The sequence below is a fragment of the Sylvia atricapilla genome, chromosome 1 (genome assembly GCF_009819655.1).
Source record: "Sylvia atricapilla isolate bSylAtr1 chromosome 1, bSylAtr1.pri, whole genome shotgun sequence".
NCBI lineage: Eukaryota > Metazoa > Chordata > Aves > Passeriformes > Sylviidae > Sylvia > Sylvia atricapilla.
In genome coordinates, this window is record NC_089140.1 from 16,361,224 (window position 1) to 16,386,597 (window position 25,374).

The following is a 25,374-nucleotide window of genomic DNA, read 5'->3' on the forward strand; positions in this document are numbered from 1 at the left end:
GGGCGCGGCCGGGGGCCCCGGGCGGAGGGCGGGCAGGGCCCCGCGGGGACCCGCTCCCACCCGGGGGTGGTACAGCTGCCAAAGGCACCTGCCCTTGCCCGGTGTCATCGCCCCCGGGTGTTTTCCGCAACGCGGGCTCGTTAACCGGCCCGCGGCGCTAATTCACACACCCAGGCGAGGTATTTCTGATTTTTATTCTAGTTTGCACAAAGCAGGGACATAGGCGGTGACCCACGAAAGGCTAGCTTACCAATCATAAAACTTAACACTATACATTTGAACAACGGCATTAACATTCACTGGTTACCAGTTACATAATTAGACTTCAACCCGTATTTGCTAGCTGTAGATCTTGCTTCTCGCGCTAATGAGTCTGTAGGTGCAGTTCTTCCTTCCATTTGAGTCTGGGGTCCGTTTTGAGTAGGTGGTCTGTGAGTTGGGGGTTAGGGTTTCCCATGCCAGAATTACCTTTTTCCAGTTACTGTTCAGTCCTGACTTCATTCCTGGTGGGTCTTGCCCAAACATCCTGTTTGTCTTGGGATTGTCTTTGCTTGTCCTTAAAACAAAAGATCAGCCAAGTGTATGATTTTTCTAAAGCAGTGGAGGATAGGGAGGTGAGTTGAGACAGCCAGCACAGCTCCACTACGGGAAAATCCTCTCCAACCTACCTAGTGGCCTTCTGTGATGGAGTAATTGTATCAGTGGATAAGGGAAGGGCTATGGATGTCATTTATCTGGACTTCCATAAAGCCGATTTTTGGGGGGGTTATTAGCATTTTCTTTCTTTGATCCGATCACTGCTTTTTCACTGAAAGTGCTACCCTACACCAACTTACACTGCTCTGGATGAGCACAGCCCCACTGCTGCCTCCCCCTACCTTTCTGTACATCTCTTGTTTTCCACTAGCACTCTCATGATCAAAGTCATGTAGCTCAGCTTGCTGATTTGGCAGAAACCTCACCTGACAACAGCAAAAAAAAAAAAAAAAAGGTGATGAATGTTTACCGGGATCCACTCCACGAAGCAGTTTTTCAGCTAGCTGTACAACAGCTCATACTGCCTCGAGGCAAGAAGGTGTTACCCTCTCTCCGGTGGGCTCAGGCTGTAGCGGGGTACTCGCTCCTGATCCACTGTCATTGCTGCCATAACCTGATGTCTGCCCAGGGTGCCAGCACAAGAAGCAACCTCCCCCCTTCTCTCAAGCTGCATTCTTCTACCGGCAATGCAGCCGGTAAGACACCCCTAAACTAAGGTTGCAGAGTTAAATGACAGACAATGATATTTATTGTATTTAATATCATTACGAAAAGCTAATTTGAAACACGTTTTCTGCATTTGCTCATTAAATTGCACATAGCATCTGTGTGATAGCAGCTCTCCTTCACAAGTCACAAGCAAGGCCTCTCTGATTAGGGTCAAAATGTAAGTGATGCATTTGGAGCAAAACAAGAGCCTAATGACTAATCTGCTGTGTGAAAGGAGACCCACTGTTGTGCACTGACCTCTGCAGCGATAGCTCTTTGCTGATGCACAGACTGCAATAGAACAATTACTATCAGTGTGAACAAAACATGAACAGCAAAGTATATGTGAAACAAACATAAAAGCAGTAAGGCAAGGGTTAAAAAAGTGACCTAGAACACAGCTGAGAGCAGTAAAACTGGTAAACACTGAGGGCTGTGCAGGGTAAATAGAGCAGAAGGCCTGTGTGCTGGGAACAGGAGGATGGCAGCTAGGTCAACACACTAAATGCCATCCCTGACCCTGCTGTCACAAGAGGGAGGTAGAGTAGCCATAGAGATACCCAAATTAAGGAAACAAATTGTGGAACAACCCTGCCTGAGATAAATAGCCTATGAAGTAATCAAGAATGGGTGGGAAGCAACCGATTACGTTAATCTCAACTCCTGATCAGTAGAGACCCGCCCAGGGAGCGGTTTGCCATCACTAGCCCAGAGAATGCCAAGAGACAGTGAGCGACGAACGGCAGTAGTGAGAACTGGACAGGGCATGTTCTCTGGCACACAAGCCCTCCTGCCTGTGCCATTTAGACACAGGTTTTTGAACCATCAAGTATGCAAGTGTGTGAAAACTGTAGAAAAATAGAACACCCTTGAGTTGGAAAAGACACATCAGGACCATCAGGTCCAGCTCCTGTCCCTGAAAAGGGCACCACAGCAATCACACCATGTGCCCCAGAGTGTTGTTCAAACGTATCTTGAACTTAGATGGGAGTGAAGCATGAGAAAACTACGTGGGCCCAAAGCGGTGTTTCATTCTAAACAAGTATCTTCCAGTTCCTTTATGTCTCACACCAAGCTCTCTTGAATTCTTCCACCTTCAGGCCTCTCATGGGAATGGGTTGTAACTGCTCCTAGCAAGTTACAGCCTAGAGCCAAGCAGGAAGAGCTGGATGCCCGGCCGAGCAGCGATCGGGCAGCTCTGAGGTGACTGCTCGTCACGGGCATGTTCTGAGGGCGGCACCGCACGGGAGCGGCCACCGCTGCGCTGCGCCAGGCCCGGCGCCTCCCGCCGCCGCGCGGGGTCTCGCGAGAGCTCCGCTGCCGTTGGTGCGGGCGGGGCGGGGCGGGGCCGCTTTGAACCGCGGCGGGCCCGGGGCCGGGTGCGCCATGGCACCCGAGCGGCCCGGGGGCGAGCGGGACGATGCTGCCGGCCCCAGCGCCGCCACAGCTGCCGGCCCAACGCGCGTCGAGGTCCCCCGGCCCCCCTCCATCGAGGAGTTCACCATCGTGAAGCCCATCAGCCGCGGCGCCTTCGGGAAGGTGTACCTGGGCCGTAAGGCTGGCCGGCTCTATGCCGTGAAGGTGAGGCGTCACCGGGGTCGCGGCGCTGCCGTCTCCGCCGCCGAGCAGCCCCGAGGGGAGGCGAGGCCCCGGAGTGAGCCTCTGGCCCTCGGGGAGCGGCCGCTGCTCGGGCACACTCGGTGCCTGGGGGGTGTGCTCTCCGGACGGCCGTGCCGCGCTCTCGCCTCGCTCGAGTCCTGGAGGGTTTGCTCGGGGGGCCTCTGATAACGACAGCTGCTTTTATAAGTACTTTAAGTAAGGGGAAATAACGACAAAAACCTTGCCAAGCGCCAAAGCGCTGTTAGCCTCTCGCATGTAAACAGTTAGTGGAACTGAGCGCCCTCAGCTCCTGCGCCTGCCGGGGGACTAATGCACCTCCTCTGAGAGGCAAGACGAGAATAAATTATAAACGGCGTTCTTGCTGAGTAAGTATTAAAAAAAACCCAACAAAAACCTGTTACCTTTTCTATGTTGTTGCACAGATGACTAAAATCTAGATTTGTCGTTAGTAGAGACTTTACCAATTATTTGTGTAAACTTGACTTAGTGACTAAAAGGATTATAACAAGCTACATAGTACACAAAGAATAGGAAACATAAAAACAGTCATGCAAAATACGCGTTGCTCTGCAGAGCTACATATCTCTTCACGATTTTATTATGAGCATTTTGAGGTTAAATAATTTGTGTGGTCTGTTTTGTTTTTCAGGTGATGAAAAAAGCAGATATGATTAACAAAAATATGGTTCACCAGGTGCAGGCAGAGAGGGATGCATTGGCTCTCAGTAAAAGTCCTTTCATCGTGCACTTGTACTACTCGCTTCAGTCAGCAAACAACGTCTATTTAGTGAGTAAAAACACGGCTGTGGTGTTTTATGGTAGTCTTGGAAATTGTGTGTGAACTGTAGTGATATCTCAAAACATTTTTGTAATGCTATTCCTTAGTCACTTTTACGTCTTTCTCAGAATGGTTAAACTAGTAAAATATTTCTCTTCCTCTGGTGTTTTTGGACTCTTAGCATTCATGTTCCCCTCTGTTACAGAACAAACTTTTGTAGTAGCTACTCTGTCTTAGAAATACGTAGAAATCTTAGGGAAAGCATGAACTCATTCTATCCAAGCATAAGCCAAGACTGGAAGATACTCCATGGCTCACTTAAAGGAAATCTATTTTACTTATTGCCAGTGCTCAAGTTTTGTTGCAGTTGTTGGCCTATGTGACAAGATGATAACTGTGTGGCAAAACTGAATGCTGGTCCCCATGGAGCACTGTGGAGCACAGCAGGACTTGTGTATGGGTTTATATACTGCCTCTACATAAGGATTCAGACTGTCTGTAAAGGATTTGGCACAATTTGTGTAGATTGCTGTAAGCACACAGAGGGAGCAGCTTGATGAAATTCTGAGACAAGGTTTCTATGCACTCCTCCAATGCATTTTGAGTGTAAACAAAAGGTTCTTTTTCTGGAGTTTCTGAACTGCTGCATGGAGTAGAGGACTTCAGCATGAAGGATTTGTAAAGAAGATACTAGAATCATGTCTGAGTATATGTGTGTGTTAAGATTATTGTGTATTGGAATGTAAGTACTGGTGAGATTTCTTGACCAAAACCCTATAAATGCTTTCTTAACGTCAAAGAGTGAGTTTCAGAAGCCCTGCTGACGTCTATTTTATTTTGAATATGACATGGGCCATCATAATGTGTCTGCACGATGATTTACTGGGTGTGTGTATTTTTTTGTAATCTTTTTCATGTGTCTTAAATGTACAGTAACTCTCACTGTTTGCATTTTTGACAATTTGTACTTATTCCACAAAGCTCAGGTCTGAATTTAATATTGTGTGTAAATGATTGCAAGATAAAGTATTGGGATACTTTGATTTGTATAGAACAGGTGATCTTTGGCTTCAGGCCTTGAGTTTCACAGGAATGCTTTGCACTTAATTTTCTATTTTATGGAAATATATGATATAAAGCTAAATATAGATTAATATATGAATATAAATATAGGCTAGAATAAGTAATATTCCATATAGAAATATATAGTATGTATAATATAGAAAATTTTCTGTGGTTAACTCTCAAAAGCTGTAGTCAGCTTTTTAATTAGCTTCTAAGAGTAATCTAGGCAAATAAAATAAATGAATGGTCTACAGAAAGAAAATGTTCCATGTTTGCTGTTACATGAAACTTTAATTATTTTATCCAAGTGAAAAATACTGTGTGGGAAATGAGGTTTGCATAAAGGTACTTCTATCTGCTTCTGCTCCTTGAAATGATATTTTTCTAGGAGTGAAAGTTATTTTGTATTTTCCTTGCAATTTAGAAATGTGTTTTAAATAAAAAAATTAAAATGCTTGAATGACAGGTGATGGAGTACCTTATTGGTGGAGATGTCAAATCTCTTCTCCATATTTATGGATATTTTGATGAAGAAATGGCTGTTAAATATATTTCTGAAGCAGCATTGGCTCTTGACTATCTTCATAGGCATGGAATAATCCACAGGTGAGTTTTTTTTTCTTACAAATAAGTATTTGGTAGTTTGGTTTTTTTTATTTTTTTCACTCTAACACATGACCATCACAGGCCATTCATTTGCTGGAGCTCCTGGAAGCTCTTTTTGCACATGTGCACTGCAGTAATGTTGTGAAACAATGGCTAAAATCCGATCTGTCTGTGTGTGCTGAGCACACAAACCCACGCTGTTTTCCCTGCCACCTCTTTCCTGCTCCAGTGCTGTATTAGCAGCTGTGATGGTTCAGGAGCCCTCTGGGCACTACACACAGACTGTAGGACAAAGGGACACTGACTACCCTGATGCTCCCCTGCACTGAGAGTTCTTTTTGCCTTCAGCATTGCTACAGAGAGCACAAATGACAGTTCCTACTGAAGGCTTGCTTGTCACCTGTAGTAGCTGCACTTTAGTGAATGTTATGATGGTGCCACTTGTGAAGGATGCTCGTTGAGCCTGCTCAAGCATGAAATATGGAACTCTTGACATGCATGCTGATTTTTACAAGCCTGAGACATTTGTGCCATATTTAATGCTAAATATATTTAATTCTTGTGTGTTCTTCGAACTGGACTCTTCTGCTGGCTAAGAGATGTTACTGTTAAACACATCTAATCAATGTTTTGTATTGAATGTTTCTTCCTGTTCCTCTTTTTGTTGACTTCACCTATATTCATATTTTCAGAGATTTGAAGCCAGACAATATGCTTATTTCTAATCAGGGACATATAAAATTGACAGACTTTGGGCTTTCCAAAGTTACTCTGAACAGAGGTAAGAGTTGTTTCTATTCTTTTAGTTGTATTAAAATGTATTTTTGCATCACATTTCCATATTCTTGAGTATTTCAAATCCTTGTAAAGGACACCTTTCAATTAAATAAGTTGCAGTAATACCTGATTTCTATTAGGTAAGGACTGATTAGCTATATGCTAGTAAGGGGTCTGCTCTTTGCATTGCACTTCAAAAGGTAAAATATTTATTCTTTGGGACAAGGGTGTATGAAATATGATCTAGAGCCCTTTCTTAGAAGAGATATGGATTTGAAAGTTTTCTGAAGTCCACTAAGAGATTTCAGTGGGTGAATTCTGCCTTGTTTCTGTTTCTCTGGCTATTTCTGCCCTTCAGTTCATGTGTCATCCCTATTTAAATTAATTTCCAATACTATTGTGTGTAGTTGAACATTATATGGACGCTTTAAAGCTACTTAGTGCTGGTGAGCAAAAAACAAGTATCTAAGGTTGAATTTTCACCTATGAAAAATTCTTGTGTAGCTTTTCTGAGATGTCTTTTGGATTGATGGTGGGTTTGGAATCAAATTTAGTATCTTACTCCACAAGCCACAAGCTGTAACTGCTGCCTAAAAACCAAAGCTGATGTCAAATTAGAAAAGATAGTGCTTTTAGCATATAGTATATTGGAAAAGAAATTTGAGTTCCACAACTTCTGTGAATGTGTAAGAAAAACCACCTTGTGTTAAATAAGAATGTACAGGTAAGTCTTCAATTGGTCTTTGTGGCTTCATTTGTATATTTGTTGAGTATGTGACTAAAATTTTTCTTCCTCTTCTGGAACTTAAGTAAATGTCTGCAACTTTGCCTTTGTTTAATATCAAAATGAAAACCTGAACAAATTGATTTTGATTTTTTTTTTTCTTCTGTAGAGATAAATATGATAGATATCCTTACTACCCCATCAATGGCAAAGCCAAAACAGGACTACTCACGTACTCCAGGACAGTTGTTGTCTCTTATCAGTTCTCTGGGCTTTGTAAGTAATTTTCACTGTCTTTGAAGTACTTAATCCTTTAGATTTATTTACTATCTTAAATTCAATAGTTGGCATTATAAGGCTAGTCTTGCATGTATTCTGCCAGCTTATGGAGTGACTTAAAATATGTTTAGAATACTTTGAAGTTCTGATGTGATTACCTTGGACTGTGTTTTGAATTGCTGACTCTAATGGGCATGGCCAAGCTCCAATGCAAACATCATAAAGAATGGGTGAAGTTACACTCTCAGTCCTGGATTGAGAATTCGTTCAGACTCCATTAATTTTTAACTGTGCTTCTTTCTGCTTGTTAGTATACTCCTCCTGTAGGAATGAAAGTGCCAGGGCATAAACCAAGTCAATCACCTGACAGTCCGCATGGAGTGGTTTCTCCTGTACCTATGGCCCAAAAGGAAAATACCCCTCTTTCAACTAAATTATTCAAAACATGTGAGTATACCAGGCCTTGTGCTGAGGAATACTCTGGCTGTAAGGTTGTGGTCTTTTAATATGAGTAAACTATATGTTGGACCCACTTCATAAAAGATGTGATTTTACTGGTGTCTTGCTCTCCACCATTCCTCCAGTGCTTTACATCTGACATGTTTTCACCTACACTACTTATGTCATCTTCTAAAGTGGTTTTGTTCGATTGGTTTTTTTCAAATTGTGACCCCTGAATTCAAAATCATCCTTTAACATTTTACAGAAACATTGTCAGTTCTTGACACACTATCACTGAAAAGATTGTTAAATATAGCTATATATGTTTTCTTTTAAATTGTCTTATCTCTCTGCTTTCTCATTTCTAACCTGAAATGAGAACGAAAGCAACTAGGTTGCTAATGTTTGTACTGCTTTTACATTCCTTGCAAGTTCCTAATTCAAAAATGCATGAATTGACTGTGCAGGAAAGTTGACAAGAGAAATTGTTGTCACACATAGCTTTCCTTAGCTTCTTTTGATGTACAAACTTAACATAGCATGAAGTCAGTCAGTACATGTTGCCTATTTGTATCGACATTTGAATTTTTCTTTTCTTTTAAGATCTGGATAATTCTCAATTAACACCTGTGATGCCAGCGAGGAGTTTAACTCCTTCTCTGCTTCAGTCAAGGAGCAGGTTTGGTACCTCCAGTGTCCCTGGGCAGTCTCACACATGCCTGTCCAGTGTGGAGTCAGAGAACCAGAGCAGCCCCAGGTGCGGGAACGATGTAGAGGTCAGGACTGTTTCATCTTCCACTCTAAATTAAAAGTAGTTTGTATTGTGTATGCAGTGTTGCAAATGTCTTCTACTTACTTACTTGGCTCAGTTATTTCAAGCGTTGGGAAACTTTCTACTACAGTAGCAGGAGCAGGGGTTGTAATTTGTGTTGAGTAGGATTTTGGATCAAACCAATATAACCTTTTTCTTCAAACAAGTATTAGTCATGTGCAATATAACTGGAGAAGCAGATGCTATTGAACCTGCAGCAAAGGAGTGAAAGAGAAGGCTTCACTGACCATTGCTAGTTTAGCCCTATCCTGCACAAGGAGGAGAGAGCACTGCTGGGAGCTGTGGCTTTTTGGAAGCTGACCTTATCCCTATAGCTTTATTTGCTCATTGCGGGCAAAAGAATTTCTTTAAAAGACAGAACTTGAGAAAAGAATAAAATCCACTTCAAACTTATACTAGCTGTTAAACTGAAAATTTTAAGGCTTTTATTACTGAAGGGCTTTGTATGAACTAACCTAACACAAATAATTACTGCTGATAATATTTTATCCTAAAATATTTTATCGTATTTTAATGTGTTAGTGAAATTCTGCGGAAACACAAACCTAAAAGTGAATGCTGCTGTGCTATGTAGTTCCTTGCCATGGTTCCTATTTAGAGCATACAGAACAACTTATATTTAAAACATTTGATTATTCTGTATCTATCTCTTTCTTAGGCCTTGGTTTTAGTATTGTATTATCAATCAGCAATATCAGTAATATCAGATTTTCCTTTTCCTCATCTCTGAAGTGTGATATACCACAGGGTACTGTGGTGGGGTTCTTTCCTTTGAACTTTCTTGGAAACTGAAAATTTCTGAAGCTTAACTTTTTCAAATAAAATCACAAATACAGCTTCAATTGCTCTATTTTTTGTCCTTTGGCATTTAAAAATATGACATTTTCTATTGTTTACTAGCAAGCTTATTTTATGTTTTTAAAATAAGTCAAATTATCATGTTACCCTTAATTTGGTTTTGTGTTTTGGTTTTTTGAAGTATGATTTTTCATTAGTAGTAGTTAGAATGAGTAATGCTTGCAAATCTGCATTTCATTATGGAGGTTGTAATAAAGTATTTCAAATTTAACATTTCTGTAATGCTGTAACCATATTTTTCTTGATACTCAAAACTTAACGTGCTTTTTTGCAGCAAAGTGAAGATGAACCTTGTTCTACAACATGCAAGACCAGTAACAGTGGGTCAGCTCTCCTTTCAAATGTGTTGGCAAATAGCCAAGGTATTGAAGTCTTAAAGAAAGAAGAACTTGAATCTGCCATTTCTCCCATTGCCAGCAATGATTCTGGCAGTTGGCAGAATTTGGATATAACAGACACTCCTGTGAACGCTCTGGATGTGAAAAGTGTAGTAAGAAAGTGTATTTCTGAAAATAAGATTTGGAGAGAAAAAGGCTTCTTAAATAAAAGAGACATGACTTATGAAACAGCAGAGTCTTCCAGACTACAGCAGTCACATTCAAGGCAGAATGAGCCTGTCAAAGAGGAAGAAATGTTTGAAAAGCCGGGTGTAAAAAGAAGCTTTGAATCAGTTGACACTAGTCCTTGTCAGGAACTTTACTGTGTTAAAAAAAGCAATGCAGAATATAAGCGTGGCTGTCAGATCTCAGAATTTCCAGCAAACAAAGGGACAGGTTTGACAACAGAAATTCAGTCTTTAATGCTTTGTAATGATGGATGCCTATGTGACACCTGCAAAAGCAAGGAAGAAGTTAAGGGTTTTATTAGTAACCAGGAAACAGCAGAAAGGTTGCTTACTCCAACTGTAGCTAAAAATCTTATGTGTGATCTGGATGCAGACTGTGGAAAGGATGATGAAAAGGAGTACATGAACTCGAGTTTTTTAGGCATTGATGATGAAAAACCTTTAGATGTCTTCAGTGCAGATTCTGACTTACTTCCTGAAGTGTCTGTTACAGAAAGTCATCTAGAAAAACAGCTTTTAGATTTGGACAGAAGTGTTAAAGACCTCTCCTTTGAGGAACCAAAACCTGAAGGTGTGCTAATAACATCACCAGAGTCCCAAGATGCCTCAACAAATGTAGAGGAGGCACATACAGTCCAGGACTGCAAGCCATTACATCAGAAAAAGAATAATGACCAGAAACACGTGGAAGAAACTTACCTTAACAACACAGTATCCTCTCCTTCAGAAAAGATGATGGAAGCACTGAGTCTCTTAAAAAAAAATGCTGTTGTTTTTCGGAGTTATAACAGTCCAATCAATGCATCCAATATATCTGAGCCGTGCAGCATGGCTTCTTTAGATGTAATGGATCTTTCACCTGCTTGCAGTGGCTCTTACCCAACAGCTCTCACTCCATTACAGAAAGGAAGACCATATCTGGCCTACCAGGTAGGTAAAGGAGGCAGATAGAAACTGTGCATCCAATGGACATTAGAGACCTGAAATTATTTCAGGTAAATATTTCCCTGGTAAATTTAGGGAAAACTCAAGGTTTGAGCTAGTCTGTCAGAATGACCTTTGCTGACAGGGTTTCACTTGCTGCACTTGTGTGGCCAAAATTATAATTTCTGCAAGAATTTAGCAGTAGCTTTATGTTAATTGGTTTGCCTTTGGCTCAACATGCGTTGACTGTCCATCTCTGAGAAATTTTTGCTGTTACAGTGAACTGATTAAAAAAAAAAGCCTGTGCTGTGTTGTCTTGTTCTGCTCCTAGTGCAATGTTGTATTTTCTGTGAGCAGTTATAGGTTTCCTAATGTAATGGGTAGTCTTTGTTCTTCTTGTTATCCTGCACCCTTCCCAAGACAGTCTGTGAATGCTGTTCAGCTGCTGGTAACTGCCATTGTACCTCCTACTAGTTTTCTTGAATCCTGGTAAAAGTGATGGTGTAATGTATTCTGTCAAGCGCCAGTTACAAGCCTATTACAAAGATTGATGTAAACAGTGATTGCTGCTGGATGTGACACTGTAGGAAGAATTTAGGGAAAAGTTTCTCAAAGAGTAGGCATCTTTATGCTTCAAGATAAAGCAATGGAAGCTTTTCAGGGCGTGTTTTGGGACTAGTTTTGACTTGAACTTAAGTATCAACTATTACATCCACGATTAAACCTGGAGGTGGGAATTTCTGAGCTGGTTTTGTTTGACACCTGAAGTCCTTGTCCCATCTTTTCAGACCCCTCATCGAGGGGATGCTGGCACACCCTACAGGACACCAAAGAGTGTCCGAAGAGGAGCTGCCCCTGTAGAAGGTGAACGCATCCTGGGGACCCCAGACTACCTGGCACCTGAGCTGCTTTTGATCCAGCCTCATGGTAAGACACACCACCCATCTGTCAGTACTTGAAAGGTGGCATCTTTACATTTCTAAATGTCTTAAGAACTGTAAACTCTTCAAGCAATAAGATTGGGAATTCTTCAGAAATAGCTAGTGCTAAGCTTTTGCCATTATGGATGGCTGTGTTTGCTTCAGCTGCTCCTGTTCATTTACTGCTTGCTTAGAGGTTTTGGTTGTTCATCACAGTCATGCTTGCTGCCAATCAGCATTGGAAGCTGCTTTGGCAGCCTGAGACATATGTGTGGCTTAGGAGTAACAACTTTGGTCATCCTGAGTGTCCTTAAAGAATCTTGGGATGGAAAAGGGGGGGCGGAATTTAGTTAAATTTTACAGTGAAAGGCCTAAGCCTCCAATTATTTTTAGAATGTCTTCTGTGTTTATTAATATTAAAGTGTTATGTGAAGACAGAAGATTTTATTAAGTTATCTTAAAATCAGTTATTGTGTTGAGTGAACTCATGAAACACTTCAGACATCTTGCAGATTCTTCTGTATAAGGGTGCAGTAATAGCCATCAGATTTTTGGAGGTTAGTTTTTTGGGATTGTTTGTTTTCAAAATACTGCACTAAAATAGCACAACTCTGAGGGGCATAAATTTCTTTGTTGCAGATTCTAAGATCCACTGAGATTAACAAAAAGTCTGAAATAGTTTTCTGCTAACTTGTAAGAAGCATCAACAAAAACTAAATGCAACGTATCTATCTCTAACACAGTTGTTGATGTATAATTGCATTTTATTCCCATCTCAAGAGTATACTACTATTTTGTAGAGCTGCAAGTCTTGGGAAAATTGCATGAGAGAGACACCTTAATTGAGAGGTAGTGATTACTATCCTGTGGAACAATAAAGTTCTGCTAATATAAATTAACTAAAACTCATTGAAGAGATTTAACAATTTAAACGTAAAAACTGATAATACTAAACATGTGTTGTTGTTTTGCACTTCCATTTAGGATTCCTGGTTATCTGGCAGATGTTAAAACTGGATAATATTTTGGAAATTTAATCAGTGCTACTTAAACAATGTGAAACTTGGTCACAAGGTGATTTCTCTGTGGTTACTGGATTTTCAGGACTTCAGTGAAACCTTGTAGAGTCTGGGGTTTGTGTCAGGAAATTACAAATCTCCCAGTACTTTCATTGAAGCTGGGGTTTTTGGAACTCCAAATTTTCCCCTTACTAAATATTTCATGTGTTGAGCTGCTTGTAAATGTAGTTTTAACCCTAAATAAATCATGTTACAAAACTATTTTATTTTTGTTTCTAACTTAGATTTAACATAGCCAATTTTCTTAATTGTGGAATACTACATTAGGAAAAAATCTTCATTCCTATGCCTTCAGAGAATCATACTTCATATTCAATGTCCATATTTGTTATTGTTTTTTTGGCAATAATTGTAATATTTTTACTTCATTGTCTTTTCATATGCAGGGACTCTGATCTCTGGTGAGTTTTCTATATTCTGTGCAGAACTGAAGTGTTCAGCATAACTGAACAGTCAAAGTATAACCAGATCACAGTTTCTGAGAACATTGTTTGGGTGAACAATGTTTCTATACAAAAAGCCATGTCCAATATGCCTCCACATAAAAATGTGTAATGCTCACAGAGTCAGGAAACATCATATTGGTATGAGTAAGCTATCAGAAATCACACATAAAAACATATACTTCAGAAGGAAAGTCAGCATTCTTAAATTGTGTGACAGAAGGTAAAGCCAGAGACACTTTTTCTCATTGTTGCCTTTCACTTTATTGCAATCAGTCTGATTTACTTTGCCTGTGGGTGAAGAAGGTTCAGGTGCTCAAGACCTGGTGTTACTGTTTCTTGCTTCAAATCACAGAATCATAGAATATCCCAAGTTGGGATATTTGGGACCCAAAAAGGATCGAATCCAACTTCTGCCCCTGCACAGGACAGCCCCAAGAGTCACACCATGTCCCTGAGAGCATTGTCCAAACACTTCTTGATCCCTTGCCAGGCTTAGTGCTGTGACCGCTGCTCTGGGGAGCCTGTTCCAGTGCCCAACCATCCTCTGGGTGAAAAAGCTTTCCTCAGTACCCCACCTAAACCTCCCTAGCATAGCTTCATGCTGTCCTTGGGTCCTGTTTAGCAGGGATGTGGTAGGAGTTAATCGAATTTTAGTTAGACTTTGTGTGGGAAAAATTGCTACTGAAACCTGATTATTACGTTGTTCAGGTGATCTTATTAGACTTTGACTGGAGCTGGGAGTATTTTACTGAACATCCAGGTACTCTAACAGTGGATGTGAACTCACTGCTTTGATGTGCTTAGCTTGGTGGGGCACTCTTACTGCTGTTGGGAGTTGCTAAAAAGTGTGTTCAATTACTGGTTAAACACTTTGGTTTTCAGCATTTCTAAACTTAACAGTAGTCTTGGTGAAATGGCTCAAAACATTTGTTTGCTTGGAGGTGTCTTAGGTTTTTCTATATGCCAAAAATGCCAAGAACAATTAGATTTTTTTCTTTCAAAGTTGTTTTTTTAATAGTAATTGTGGTATCTATTCTTCATATAGTGAATTGGGCATGGCTCGAAGATGCAGCAAGCTTAGAATGCATGCAGTGGTGTCTGGGATTGCTTTGCCTGCTGGTTTTGATGTAGATTGACTGGAGATATTGGCAAAAAGACATTTCCCATAATGTGGAAAACCAGAACTATTTAATAACAGAGCAGAGATAGCTAATAACTACACATTGCCCCAGTCAATTCAGTATAGTGGAAGGTAATGCCAGCCTCATGTGTGCTGGCTAATTTCTGCAAGGTGTCTTCATGATGTTCACCATAATTTAGACAAATAAAAATTAGGTCCAGTAGTCTGAGGTTTTGGGCACTTTTTAAAGAAGTGAGAGAAGGGCGCAGGCAGCAACATGGAGAGCTTGTCTGGGCTCTAGTCATGAGGCATCTATTTCTTATCACAAAATAATCTCTTGGAGAAGTCAGCTCCTGAGTGCTCTGTGATTGGAGTTGATAATCAGATTGTTACTAAGAGTCCCCTTGGTTTTATCAATAAACCCCAGTGTTACCTATAATGAATTAAGAAGCAGAGTGGCCTTAAAAAACCCTTTTAATATATTTTTTTATCTGCATGAATATTAAATACAACTTGTGTCTTCGTAATTTTCAAGAAACTTGCAGAATCTAAACACTCTTCAGTTTCTGCTAATCTTTAAGTCTTTGCAGGTATTATCTGGGTAAGTGTAATGATGTAGATTTATTTTACCAGGTTCTGCTGTAGACTGGTGGGCCCTTGGAGTTTGTCTGTTTGAGTTTCTAACTGGAATTCCACCTTTTAATGATGAAACACCAACACAGGTCTTCCAAAATATTTTGAAAAGAGGTAATCTGTTTCAGTTAATCAGTATGTATTTCCAATATTTGTTTTATAGTTTGAGTTACCAACTCAATTGCATCTTTGTCTGTAGATATTCCCTGGCCTGAGGGTGAAGAAAAGCTGTCTGATAATGCCCAGAATGCAATAGATACTCTTCTAACAATTGACACTACTAAGAGGGCTGGACTGAAGGGTTAGTATTAAAATTAGTCTTTGCAATTAATTGCAAATTTTTAAGTGGTGATCTCCTCCTGAAACTTAGACTAATAAACTTCTGTGCCTCACTAGGTTCCATGTATAGTACCACAGCACTTAACAACTTGTGGTATTTTCTGTATTTCTTGTGGGGTTTTTCCTTTCTGAACAAGGTAATTCTGGGGCTGGGTTGTTTTGTTGGTTTTTGATTAATTTTTTTAATTGAACTTCTGTTCTGCTATGCACTTTTAGTCTGACATCTAATGTACCAAAGTTCTCTCTTATCTAATGGATATTTGGAATTTTTAACCTAAATGACATGGGGAACCTTGATTAAAAGATGATAGTTTGGGATCTTCTACAACAAACAGTTAATTTCGAGAGAGCAGTTTTTTCTTAGGAACCAGCTTGTCTTTGCTGAATGCATAGGAGAATACAAAGTTGGACAATATATACTCTTACAAAGTCTACTTTATTTTTTTCCTTGTAGAAGGGCATAAATATTTGCTATTGTTAACACTGACTATGTTTTATTTAAAAAAGTTGATAATGGAAAGAAATTTATAGCGAGATACTTCGGAAATAGAGCAAGAAATCTTATGAGAACTGCTTAAGAGATCACTAGAGAAGGAAATTACTATGGAAAGGCTTAGACACAAAGAGACTAAATGCTAGAAGCTGAAATCAAGCCAAATTGAAATAGAGAAGGTGCAAGATTATGAATGAAGATTATTATGTCAACAGAAAATCCTATGGCTTTGATATTTCCCAAAAAGCAATTCAAAGGTATTTTAGTTAAACACAAGTTACTGTCTTTATTTCTGGATTTTAGAGTGAAATCTAATTGCCTGTCAAGGGCAGAATTTTAAAATAGATGACATAATGGTTTCTTCCTATCTGAGCTTCTCCAAAATTCATTCTTTGTCAAGACTTAAAGCTCTATCTGACCTCATTGTCCAGTTTTTAGTCCACTGAAGTGAAGTTGGATGAGTAGTTTTCAGGACAACCATCAAATTTTTCTTGTTATATCTAAGTTTCCATCATCTTCTCTCCCCTCTCCAAAATTTGTGCTCTCCCTTTTATTGGTATATCATGAAGCCTTTTGTGCTGGGAAATCCCAGTTTTGTTGTTGTAGTGCTGTGCTTCTCTAAATTCAATCTTTTTGGGTAAGAGCAGCTTTAAAGCTGCTTTTGGCTCAGTGAAACTGTGTGGAACAGGTACCCTGGATGGGGAGGTGGCAGCTACTTGTCCTGCCAACAGTTTGAGCCTAATAAAGTTTGGGGTAATCAAAGCCTAATTGCAATTTGCACTTTCATGAACCTTTAAAAAGGAATATAGAGCAAATCTACTGACAGTTATAGATGAGGGAACAAAGTGATTATGGGGCTTGGATATAAGAAAGTTTATAATGCTAATGTGAATTTCTGTTTCAGAACTGAAAAATCACCCTCTCTTTCACGGGGTGGACTGGGAAAATCTGCAGAATCAAACTATGCCATTTATACCTCAGCCAGATGATGAGACTGACACCTCATACTTTGAAGCTAGAAACAATGCTCAGCACCTGACTGTGTCTGGATTTAGCTTATAGCATCAAGATAAGTGAACATTCTCCATGATTTTGCACACTTACAGGTTGTCTTGTAACCCTAGTTTGGTCTTGACTAAGTTTCATTGCTGAATTTAGTGTGTTTCAAGTTACCAGCCTATTTTTATTATAGCCTCCTTTATTCTAAAGTGAAACTACTGTATGAAACTGGTATCAAGTGCCTTTGTGCTACTTTTTATGTCACTGCACCTTAGTAAGAGGCCAGAGCATTGCATTTCTTGGAGCTAATAACTCTTGGCAATAATGGGGCTTTTTAATAGCAATGAATTATTCCAGTTAGGAAGTGTGGTGTTATTTCCCAGCTAAACGTAGTAGGGAAAGGATATAAAGGAATTGTAGTTGTATCTAATTAATAGCTTACCTATTGGTGGTTCAGTGTGGTGGCAAGCTGGTTTGGGAGCAGTCATTTCTGACCAGTGTGAATATATATCCACTGTGCAAAACTGGTCATTTCTATTCAAAGTGGAAAATTGAAATCTTAATACAGCATTGAAATGCCTTGTCTTCTGTTTGCTTATTCCCAAGAAGGGATGAGAGGATACGTGTTCCAAGTTAGTTAGGGCAGAAGTGGCACGTGAGACTGGCAGGAGCTCCTCTGGTTATTATCCTGTCCTAGAGAAATGGGGCAGGGAGAGGATACTGGGGACAAGGCTGTTAAATGCTCTGCTCAAGTCATTGTGTTGTAACCACTTGGGCTGTAGGAAGCTGGACTGATCATACAGTTACTGGTCTTACATAGAAAATGCCCGGTGTGTGTGTGCTCACTTGTGTCAGATGACAAGGGACAGGTGATTTTTTGTTTTCTAGCAAGTAGTATTCATACTGAAGCTGCCAAATATTAAGGACCGTAATATATTGTAGGCGAATAGACTGTTCTGTAAACTCACAGGCAGAGCTTGGATTTTGACTAGAATATAAGATAGAAGTGTATATTCTGTATAAACCTGAATTAGGGGGAAGTATATTTAAATTCATATTTAAATGCAATACAAAACTTGTCTGCTAGGTTTTAGAGATTTATTTGTAGATAATCCTGTTTACATAATCTTCAGTGTTTTTCTTGCATAGGTATCTCTAACTTAAAGATTTTAATTTTTCAGGTTAATACATATTAGATAAAGATCATTTGTGCTAGCTGATGCTGCCAGCCAAGGGCTACCTGCCAAAAGCCAAGCATTTTGCCAGTGATTTTTGCCAAGTGCCTTTGGTTTCATGAACTGACTCTTTGTAGCAGTAGCAAGTTGTCCCTTCATTACCCTGCTTCCTGGAAGACAAGATTTATTGATAGAATTCTGAGCAAATAGTGTCTGCCAGGCTTCCTGCTGTCCTCTCAGCTTACTGGGAAAGGAATGGGAATGGTGAAGAAAAAGGAAGTTTCCTAGAAAGACCTAAAGAGAGCTGATTCTTAATAGCTCAGAATGACCAATCCCAGCTCTTGGTGTGGTAACTCAAATTTGTGATACAGAATCTTGACAAATTGCAAAACATAAAGTGAATCTCACTCCCTTTGCAAAGGACTGCAGTTACAGAAAGCTTCTAAACTGTTCAGTCTCACTGCGATTGTTACATGATGGAAAAGGTGCAAACTAATTAATGCACTACTGAAGCAGTATTCATAGACAACATTCTCTGAAAGTGATGAGAAATTCTTTAGTGATTTTCCTGTGTACAGTTAAAATACATAAACTGGGGTAGGAGGGTACCTTAATCACTGGTATTTTATGCAATTTATTCTTCCATTTCTAGTAATACAGTTTAAGAAAGCAAGTCTTACAAGAATTAACTATGATTACATGTCGAAGAAATAATATAAACTAAACACCACAACAGCTCTTTGTCTTCAGTGCTTTACAAATGGTTACCCTTGTTCCTGTTTGGCAGTGTAAAACATTCCCATCAAGGTGGAAGAAACTTGCACTGGTAATCTTTTCTAACCCATTGAAAGAGTTCTTAATCATCTACAAGGGTCAAGTAAGCTTCTATAAAAAACTTATCGTAAAAGAAAATCGTGGAGTTTTTACCAGTTGATTAATGCAATACAAAAACATAATCTGCAGAACAGTAAATAGGCCAGTTGACAAATCTGAATATTTAATATGAAGTTATCACTACACTGCTGTCCAAAATTTAAATTTCACACAATTAGCCCTGAAAATATTGCAATACCCTGTTCTCTTCATTATCTTGCTTTATCCTGGTTAGAACAAACACAGAGTTGAATGTCAGATGTTGATTGTTGAGATGTGTGGTTTTGTTTGTTGTGGGGTGTTTTGGTTGGTGGGGCATTTAGCTTTTGTAAAGAAGGTGAATCCTAGCTTTATTGTTCAATGTAGAGTTCATTGTCAACTCAATCCCATTGGTTTTGCCCCATGTGCTGCTTGACTTGGGATACTACAGGTAAAAGTTTAAAAGGTGTAATGTACTTGCTGGAAGAGATGTAGTGTTTCTTCTCATTAGTAATGATCTACAAATAATTGTGTAGGCTGGCAAAAGTTTCTGATCTTCAGAAGCTGTGGACTACCACTTGGCAAGTACTCCAGCTGTTACATGGTGCTCCCTGAAGGCCTAAACTTATTGTGCATAACCTACATATAAGCTTTGTAGCTTCCAGGTTATCTTGGGAGACAGTTTATCACCATTAGCACAGTCCATCTGAAAACTACTGGAGAGATCAGTGTTGCACTTTGTTACACAGAAGCAGCAGTCTTGGACAGTTATGCCCAGCCTTATGTGCTGTGGGGCTCACCTGCACATGGGGCAGTGTCTGGGGGCCAAGGTGCTAAGTGCTGCCATGTGTTGTTGAGCTCAGAGGTTCCAGTTTCAGCATGACTGGGTTTACCATGGTGACTGGCAATAAAATGCATTCTTTTTCCTCTCTACTGCATTCTCCAAAAGTTCACTTTGCACTTATTCATGTTTCAAAAATTCACTTTACTTTTGTGTAAATATATAAAATAAAATAGTGAAGTTGTGCTGCTACTTCTGCATATTGTTTTGGTTGGTGGTTTTTTTTTTGTTTTTGTTTGTTTGTTTTTTGTTTGTTTGTTTTTGTGGGTTTTTTTTAAATTGGGATACTTTTTCCCCTGCTGGGAGTGTGGCAAATGGATTTAACACAAAGAAACCCTGAGTGCTTCCCACCACCTCAGCAAAGGCAGGGATTTTAAGTAAGAAAATGCCTAATACTTTCAGTACAGGTGTGTATGCCCTTCACCTAGTTCATAACTTGCTAGCCCGTGCCTGGAGGCTTTAGTACCAGCTACATTTGTGTGCTGAAATGGCAAGAGAGCAAAGGCCTGGGCAGGCCTGTAACTCATGCAGAGGAGGGGACTTGCACCTTGCAGAACTCAAATGAGCCAAGCTCATGGTGGCTCCATTTCCTCAGCACCTGCTGTGCTGCCACAGCACCAGAACAGAAGATTCAGAGCCCTGAGGATGGAACAGCTGCACCATGCACACACTTAGACCTGGCTCTGCTTCTGTGCTTTCAGCCGAGCAGCTCTGATGGGGTGGAGTGTCTAATCTGGTTTGATACAGAGCAAGCTTCTCCCTTTCAGGTGAGGCTTGATTTGCTGCAGGAAACCAGCTTGATGTTTGCTTCATAAATGCAGTTTGGGGCTGGGGCTGGCCCTTTCCAGTGCTATGGGGAACTGATTTGGCTCCCAGCCCTCCTGATGAGAGCACAGGCTGAAGCTATGTATCCCAGGTCAGAGCTCCAGCCATCTGCTTATGCTACTGCCTCCACATCAAAGCTGTGTCTCTTTGCACCTGGGCAAATGATAAAAAAACAAACCTACCACTTTTCCTTACCTTTAAGCTGAAATACTTGCCAACCTGTTCAAATTATCCTATGATACTATGAGAGAGGCCCAGTTCTGAGTTACAAGTGAATTCTTACTCAAGTGATGTTGTTTTGTATTACAACTTTCAGGTTGGGACTGATTCTTCATGATACAGCCCAGCAGGCTCTTGTATACAGTCACAGCATCTGATGTACAGCTTTTAGTAAATATTAAATTCAAGATAAAATACAAACTATTAAGGGATTGATTTATTGAAATATGAATAAATAACAAGGATAGTACAAGCCTCCCTTTATTTCAGGGGAAGGTTAACATTTAAGTACCTTTGGGAATGTTTGTCCCATCTCTAAGAGCTTGACTACTACAGGTGCCACTGTTCTGAGCTGTGGGAGGCACTCCAGGGTGGTTTGTCCTGGCAGAAGACATGCTGCTTCAGGAGGCTGTGGTTTTCATGTGATCTTCAAGCTCGAGTGTCCTTCCTGTATGATTTCTATCCCTTATGATAAGAAATCAATCACTTCAGGGATTTTATGATCAGGTATAACAGCTTCAGGTCCCAGCATAACTTTCCTTCCAGGATAAGCTTTGTTCAAACTGTATTTTCAGTACATCTCATACCAAAACTCATCTCTGGCACATGAAACCATCTGCTTCTTACAGCTGTCTTCAAAGAGGTTACAGCTATTTTATTTTTTAATTCAGATTTACAGTAAGAAAATCAGAGGAGGGGAAAAGTAACAAAAAAAAATCTGCATGTAACTAAAAAACAAGATTAAAATTTCTCTGGTAAAGCCAACATTAAATTCTGTGATTATATTTTTAAACAGTATAGCTTATATGAAAAATGTTTTCCAAACTATAAAAGATTTTCAGGAAGGACCAAAAAAACTTTCCTTAAAAATTATTTGTAGGATGTAGTCCTGGTGGAAAATGAAAGCACATCAATAATGGTGAATTTTCTGAAGATTCAGAGCTTCATGGATTATGTTGTGATATAATTCTTCATAGCAAACTGTAAATTTCCTGTCAAACCTAATTTTAGTGCATTTACATTTTCCAGAAATTTAGACAGCTTATATATTAATTTATTTTAAAATTAAGTGTAAAGCATGCTTTTGTCAAGCAAACTTCACGAGGTTGTACCTCTATCTGTATATAGATTAATAAATATTCTGTGGAGAAAAGAAAAAATATCAGCTCCAAAATTAGCTGAAAAGGATTTTTTTCTGAGAGGAAGTAGAAGGATAAGAGAGACATACCAGAATTGATATGTTTCATTTGGGGAAAATCCACAATAGATTAACTGCCAACAAAAAACTTACAGTGCACTGAGCTTTTTAAAAGCTTAGAGCTAGATTTACTGAGCTAGTTTTCATCTCATTTTAAAGCACCTTGTGCCTAAACTATGCATTTCAGTTAAAATAAGCTGTTGTCAACAAGAATACAGTTATGAAAGTTAAAAAGATAAGGTGCAGTCTCTTTACATGATCCCTTGTACCACATGCTGTTTCCAAACTTGGATTTGACAGTGTCCCTGTTATTAATGGCTCTAACTTTCAGGATATATACAAATTCCCAAATCTTCTTTACAATTTTACACAGTAAGTGAAGGATTCAACTTTATTTCTGACCAATTTATATGGAAATTGCCCCACACTAGTTTAGCAGCAAAAATAACAAGTTGAATTCCTCAGAGCTATATTGTATTTTTCCAACAGGTTACAATGTATTAAATTTATACTTTTTTAGAGCTTTCACCTGGTAGTACATAATGCTGTGAAAAAACAGGCAGGGATCTTGAGATTGTAAGATTATTTCAATGTTAAAGTGACAGTTTTACATATTTTTCACTTATTCTTTTACAGAGATGTTATTCTCTTCATCAACTGACATCAGCAAGGTCAGTAATTACTGAAGGCCCATCCATAAGCACATTCCAAAATAATTATTGTTCATATGGTTCTGAGGATGGAATTATTAAATTTATTTGTAACCTAGGAGCTGTGAATCATTCAAGTTTCAATAATATTAGTCCTTAAACTTTTAGCTCAAAGGTAGTACAAAATACTACTGTAACATAAGGAAGATCGTCCAAATTCTGAGATTCTATGAGAATTCAGACTTCCTTTGTTTTCTGGGGCCATCTTCTTGAAGTCCTTAGTCTTGACTTCTCAGTTCAGTTTTCTAGAAGAGGAAACAGATAAATTAGTTTAATGTACCTTCACATATAAGATGATTTTTCATTTGTCTAAACAAACAAATTAATTAAGGTTACATGTGAAAGGTTCCCATTCCAGTAAACCACAACGGGGCTTCACGATACCTGAAAATTTCTCTTCTTACACCAAGGAGGAGAAAATTCACTAAGAATTTGGAACTGCAGATGCAATTCCTCAGAGAAATCCCTGACCCTGTGTCAGTGGTATGCTGGCTCAGCAGAGCAACTGTTAAAAGCTGTTTTCCCCAAGACTCCATTAAACTTAAAATTAGAGGGTTCTAAAAGCATAAACTGACTCTGGACAACTTTTACTATTATGAAAATATATTTCTATCTGGATTTAGGGCCCTTAGGATTCAGGTTTTCAAGCCTTCTTGGTGAAGGCTCCAGTACAAGCACCCAGATTTCAGCATTAAGTTCCCCATACAGGAACAGGGGACAGGTTAAGAGGTGCTGGGATGGAGCTGAGCTACTACCCCTGCCCCGGGGCAAGAGCTAAACACAAAGCTCTTGGTTATAGAAGGCTGTCCCTCCACCAGTTACATGGAATTTGCTACACTGTTCAGAAGAGTTTAGAAGTCATGTCTCCACAGCTGCAGCATGGGACAACTTTGCATGGTAGCAGAGACGTTGTGGTTTCTGCTGCAGGGACAGTTAATGTAATTTAAAATTAAAACGGACAAAGTCAATGCAGACACTGTGAACAGCTATTGCCTAAGAGCTCACACACCTTAACAGCATAAGCTGAAACTGGCCACGGAACAGGAGAGAAGGACTCGTTTTGCAATTCTGTTTTCTCACTGAGTGTACTTGATCAGCTTCCTACACATCCTTAAAGGAGATAGAACTTTCCAGACAGAAATGTGCTATAGAAGCACGTAGTCTTTAAACTCTGCCTATGAGAAGACTTCTTCAAAAACAGAGAAAATCTCAAGAACACAGAAAATTCTTTAGTTGTTTCTGGTATTGAAGTTCATTTCAAAACAATACATGAATGAGTAAACAAAACATGGGGCTATGCTATCTCTGTATTTCGTACTGACACAGGTATTACCACTGATACAAATCCTGATGTCCAAAACTCAAAAAGAATGTTGAAAAACTGAAGCATTTGGCAATGAGTCACAAGAATCATTCTAAGACTGGAAAACAATTTTAAAATGAGATTCCAGTTGCTCCATTTGTTTTGTTTAAGCAAGAGATTATGAGATGACCTCATGATAGCAAATAAGTAACCATGGAAAACACATCACAGGCTCTTTGTCAACTGCATTAAGATACAGGAAAATCCAACAGAGGCAAACCGAAGCCAGACAAATCCAAACTAAAAGTAATGTACCATGTATTTATTCATCAAAGCACTGAATCACTAGGACAATATACTAGAAAAATTGCTGGAAAGGGTACTTTTCTAAAAACTGATTTCTGTCTGAACCTGTGGCTGAATTGAGGGTGCTGCAGAGGTCAGAAGAGATGATCAAAAAAGATTTTCAAGAACAGCACATTGTTCAGAGAGAGGCAGAGAACACAGCCATGGCAAGAGCAATTAGGAGAACACTGAAGTTCATAGAAGCTTCAAGTAAAATACTAAAAAAATAGTTTTGATTTAAAACACCCCAACTTTGTCCTTGCTGTCAAGGGGCAATTTCTATTTGCCCAGTGCAAAGAATGAGCAAAATGTGCATAACTGCCTGAAAGCCTCAGTACTGCAATCTCTGGTTTCATCAGACAGTGCCGCAACACCAACGCTGCTGCTGACAGCTCTGAGCCAGGGGAGCTCCCTGGCAGATTTGCAGCCTTTGTGGGCGCTGTATTGTTTACAAAGCCATGGGCTGGGCCCAAAGAGCAGTGATCAGTGACACGAGTGTAGTTGGAGGCCAGTAATTAGTGGTGAATGCCAGGGGTCCCTACTGGGGCCAATCCTGTTTAACAGCAGCGTGCACCCTCAGCAAAGCTGCAGATTACACAAAACTGGGAGTGGCTGATATGCCAGAGGGTGGTGCTGCCATCCAGAGGGACTACAGCTGGCTGGAAAAATGGGCTGACAGGAACTTTATGAAATAAACCAGGGGAAGTGCTTAGTCTGGCACTGTTTGGAGAAATGACTCCAGGCATCAGTATATGCCAGCTGGGAGGCAGCTTGGCAGAAAAGGGTCTTGGCATCCTGGTGGACACCACGTTGAACATGAGCCAGCAACATGCCTTTGCAACAAAGGCCAGTGATGTTAAAGGCTTCCCTTCCAATGTTATCCCTTCCTGCATTATCCCTTCCAACTGTGTGAGCCAGGTGATCCTTCCTCTCTATTCAGCACTGGAGAGGCCACACCTGGAGTGCTCTGTCGAATTCCGGCTAAATGAGACATGGACAAACTGGAGAGAGTCCAACAAAGGCCACAAAGATGATTAAAGTACTCGAGCATTTCTGAGGAGAGATAAATGCTGGCACAGGTTGCCCAGGAAGGTGATGGAGTTTTCTTCCTTAGAGATAATCAAAAGCTGCCTGTACACAGTCCTGGGCAATTGGCATCTAAG

At 39.9% G+C, this 25,374-nt stretch overlaps 2 protein-coding genes across 3 annotated transcripts in view; one reads left to right on the forward strand and one right to left on the reverse strand.

Moving 5' to 3' along the window:
• The first annotated feature begins 2,625 nt into the window (after positions 1–2,625).
• Positions 2,626–19,811, forward strand: MASTL (microtubule associated serine/threonine kinase like). The gene is made up of 12 exons (XM_066315757.1): positions 2,626–2,826; positions 3,515–3,652; positions 5,175–5,314; positions 6,007–6,095; positions 6,985–7,091; positions 7,406–7,541; positions 8,139–8,311; positions 9,500–10,720; positions 11,503–11,641; positions 14,913–15,026; positions 15,112–15,213; positions 16,649–19,811. The coding sequence occupies exons 1-12, from the start codon at positions 2,632–2,634 to the stop codon at positions 16,804–16,806; spliced, it is 2,712 nt and encodes a 903-aa protein (XP_066171854.1). The 5' UTR covers positions 2,626–2,631; the 3' UTR covers positions 16,807–19,811.
• Positions 19,812–20,857: 1,046 nt separating this feature from the next.
• ACBD5 (acyl-CoA binding domain containing 5) overlaps positions 20,858–25,374 on the reverse strand; it is a 30,280-nt gene continuing 25,763 nt past the window's right edge. For both annotated transcript variants that reach the window (XM_066315769.1, XM_066315780.1), the window contains one exon: positions 20,858–22,808. In XM_066315769.1, coding sequence (XP_066171866.1) covers positions 22,796–22,808 — 13 coding nt within the window. In that variant the 3' untranslated portion in view covers positions 20,858–22,795. The remainder of the gene's footprint in view (positions 22,809–25,374) is intronic.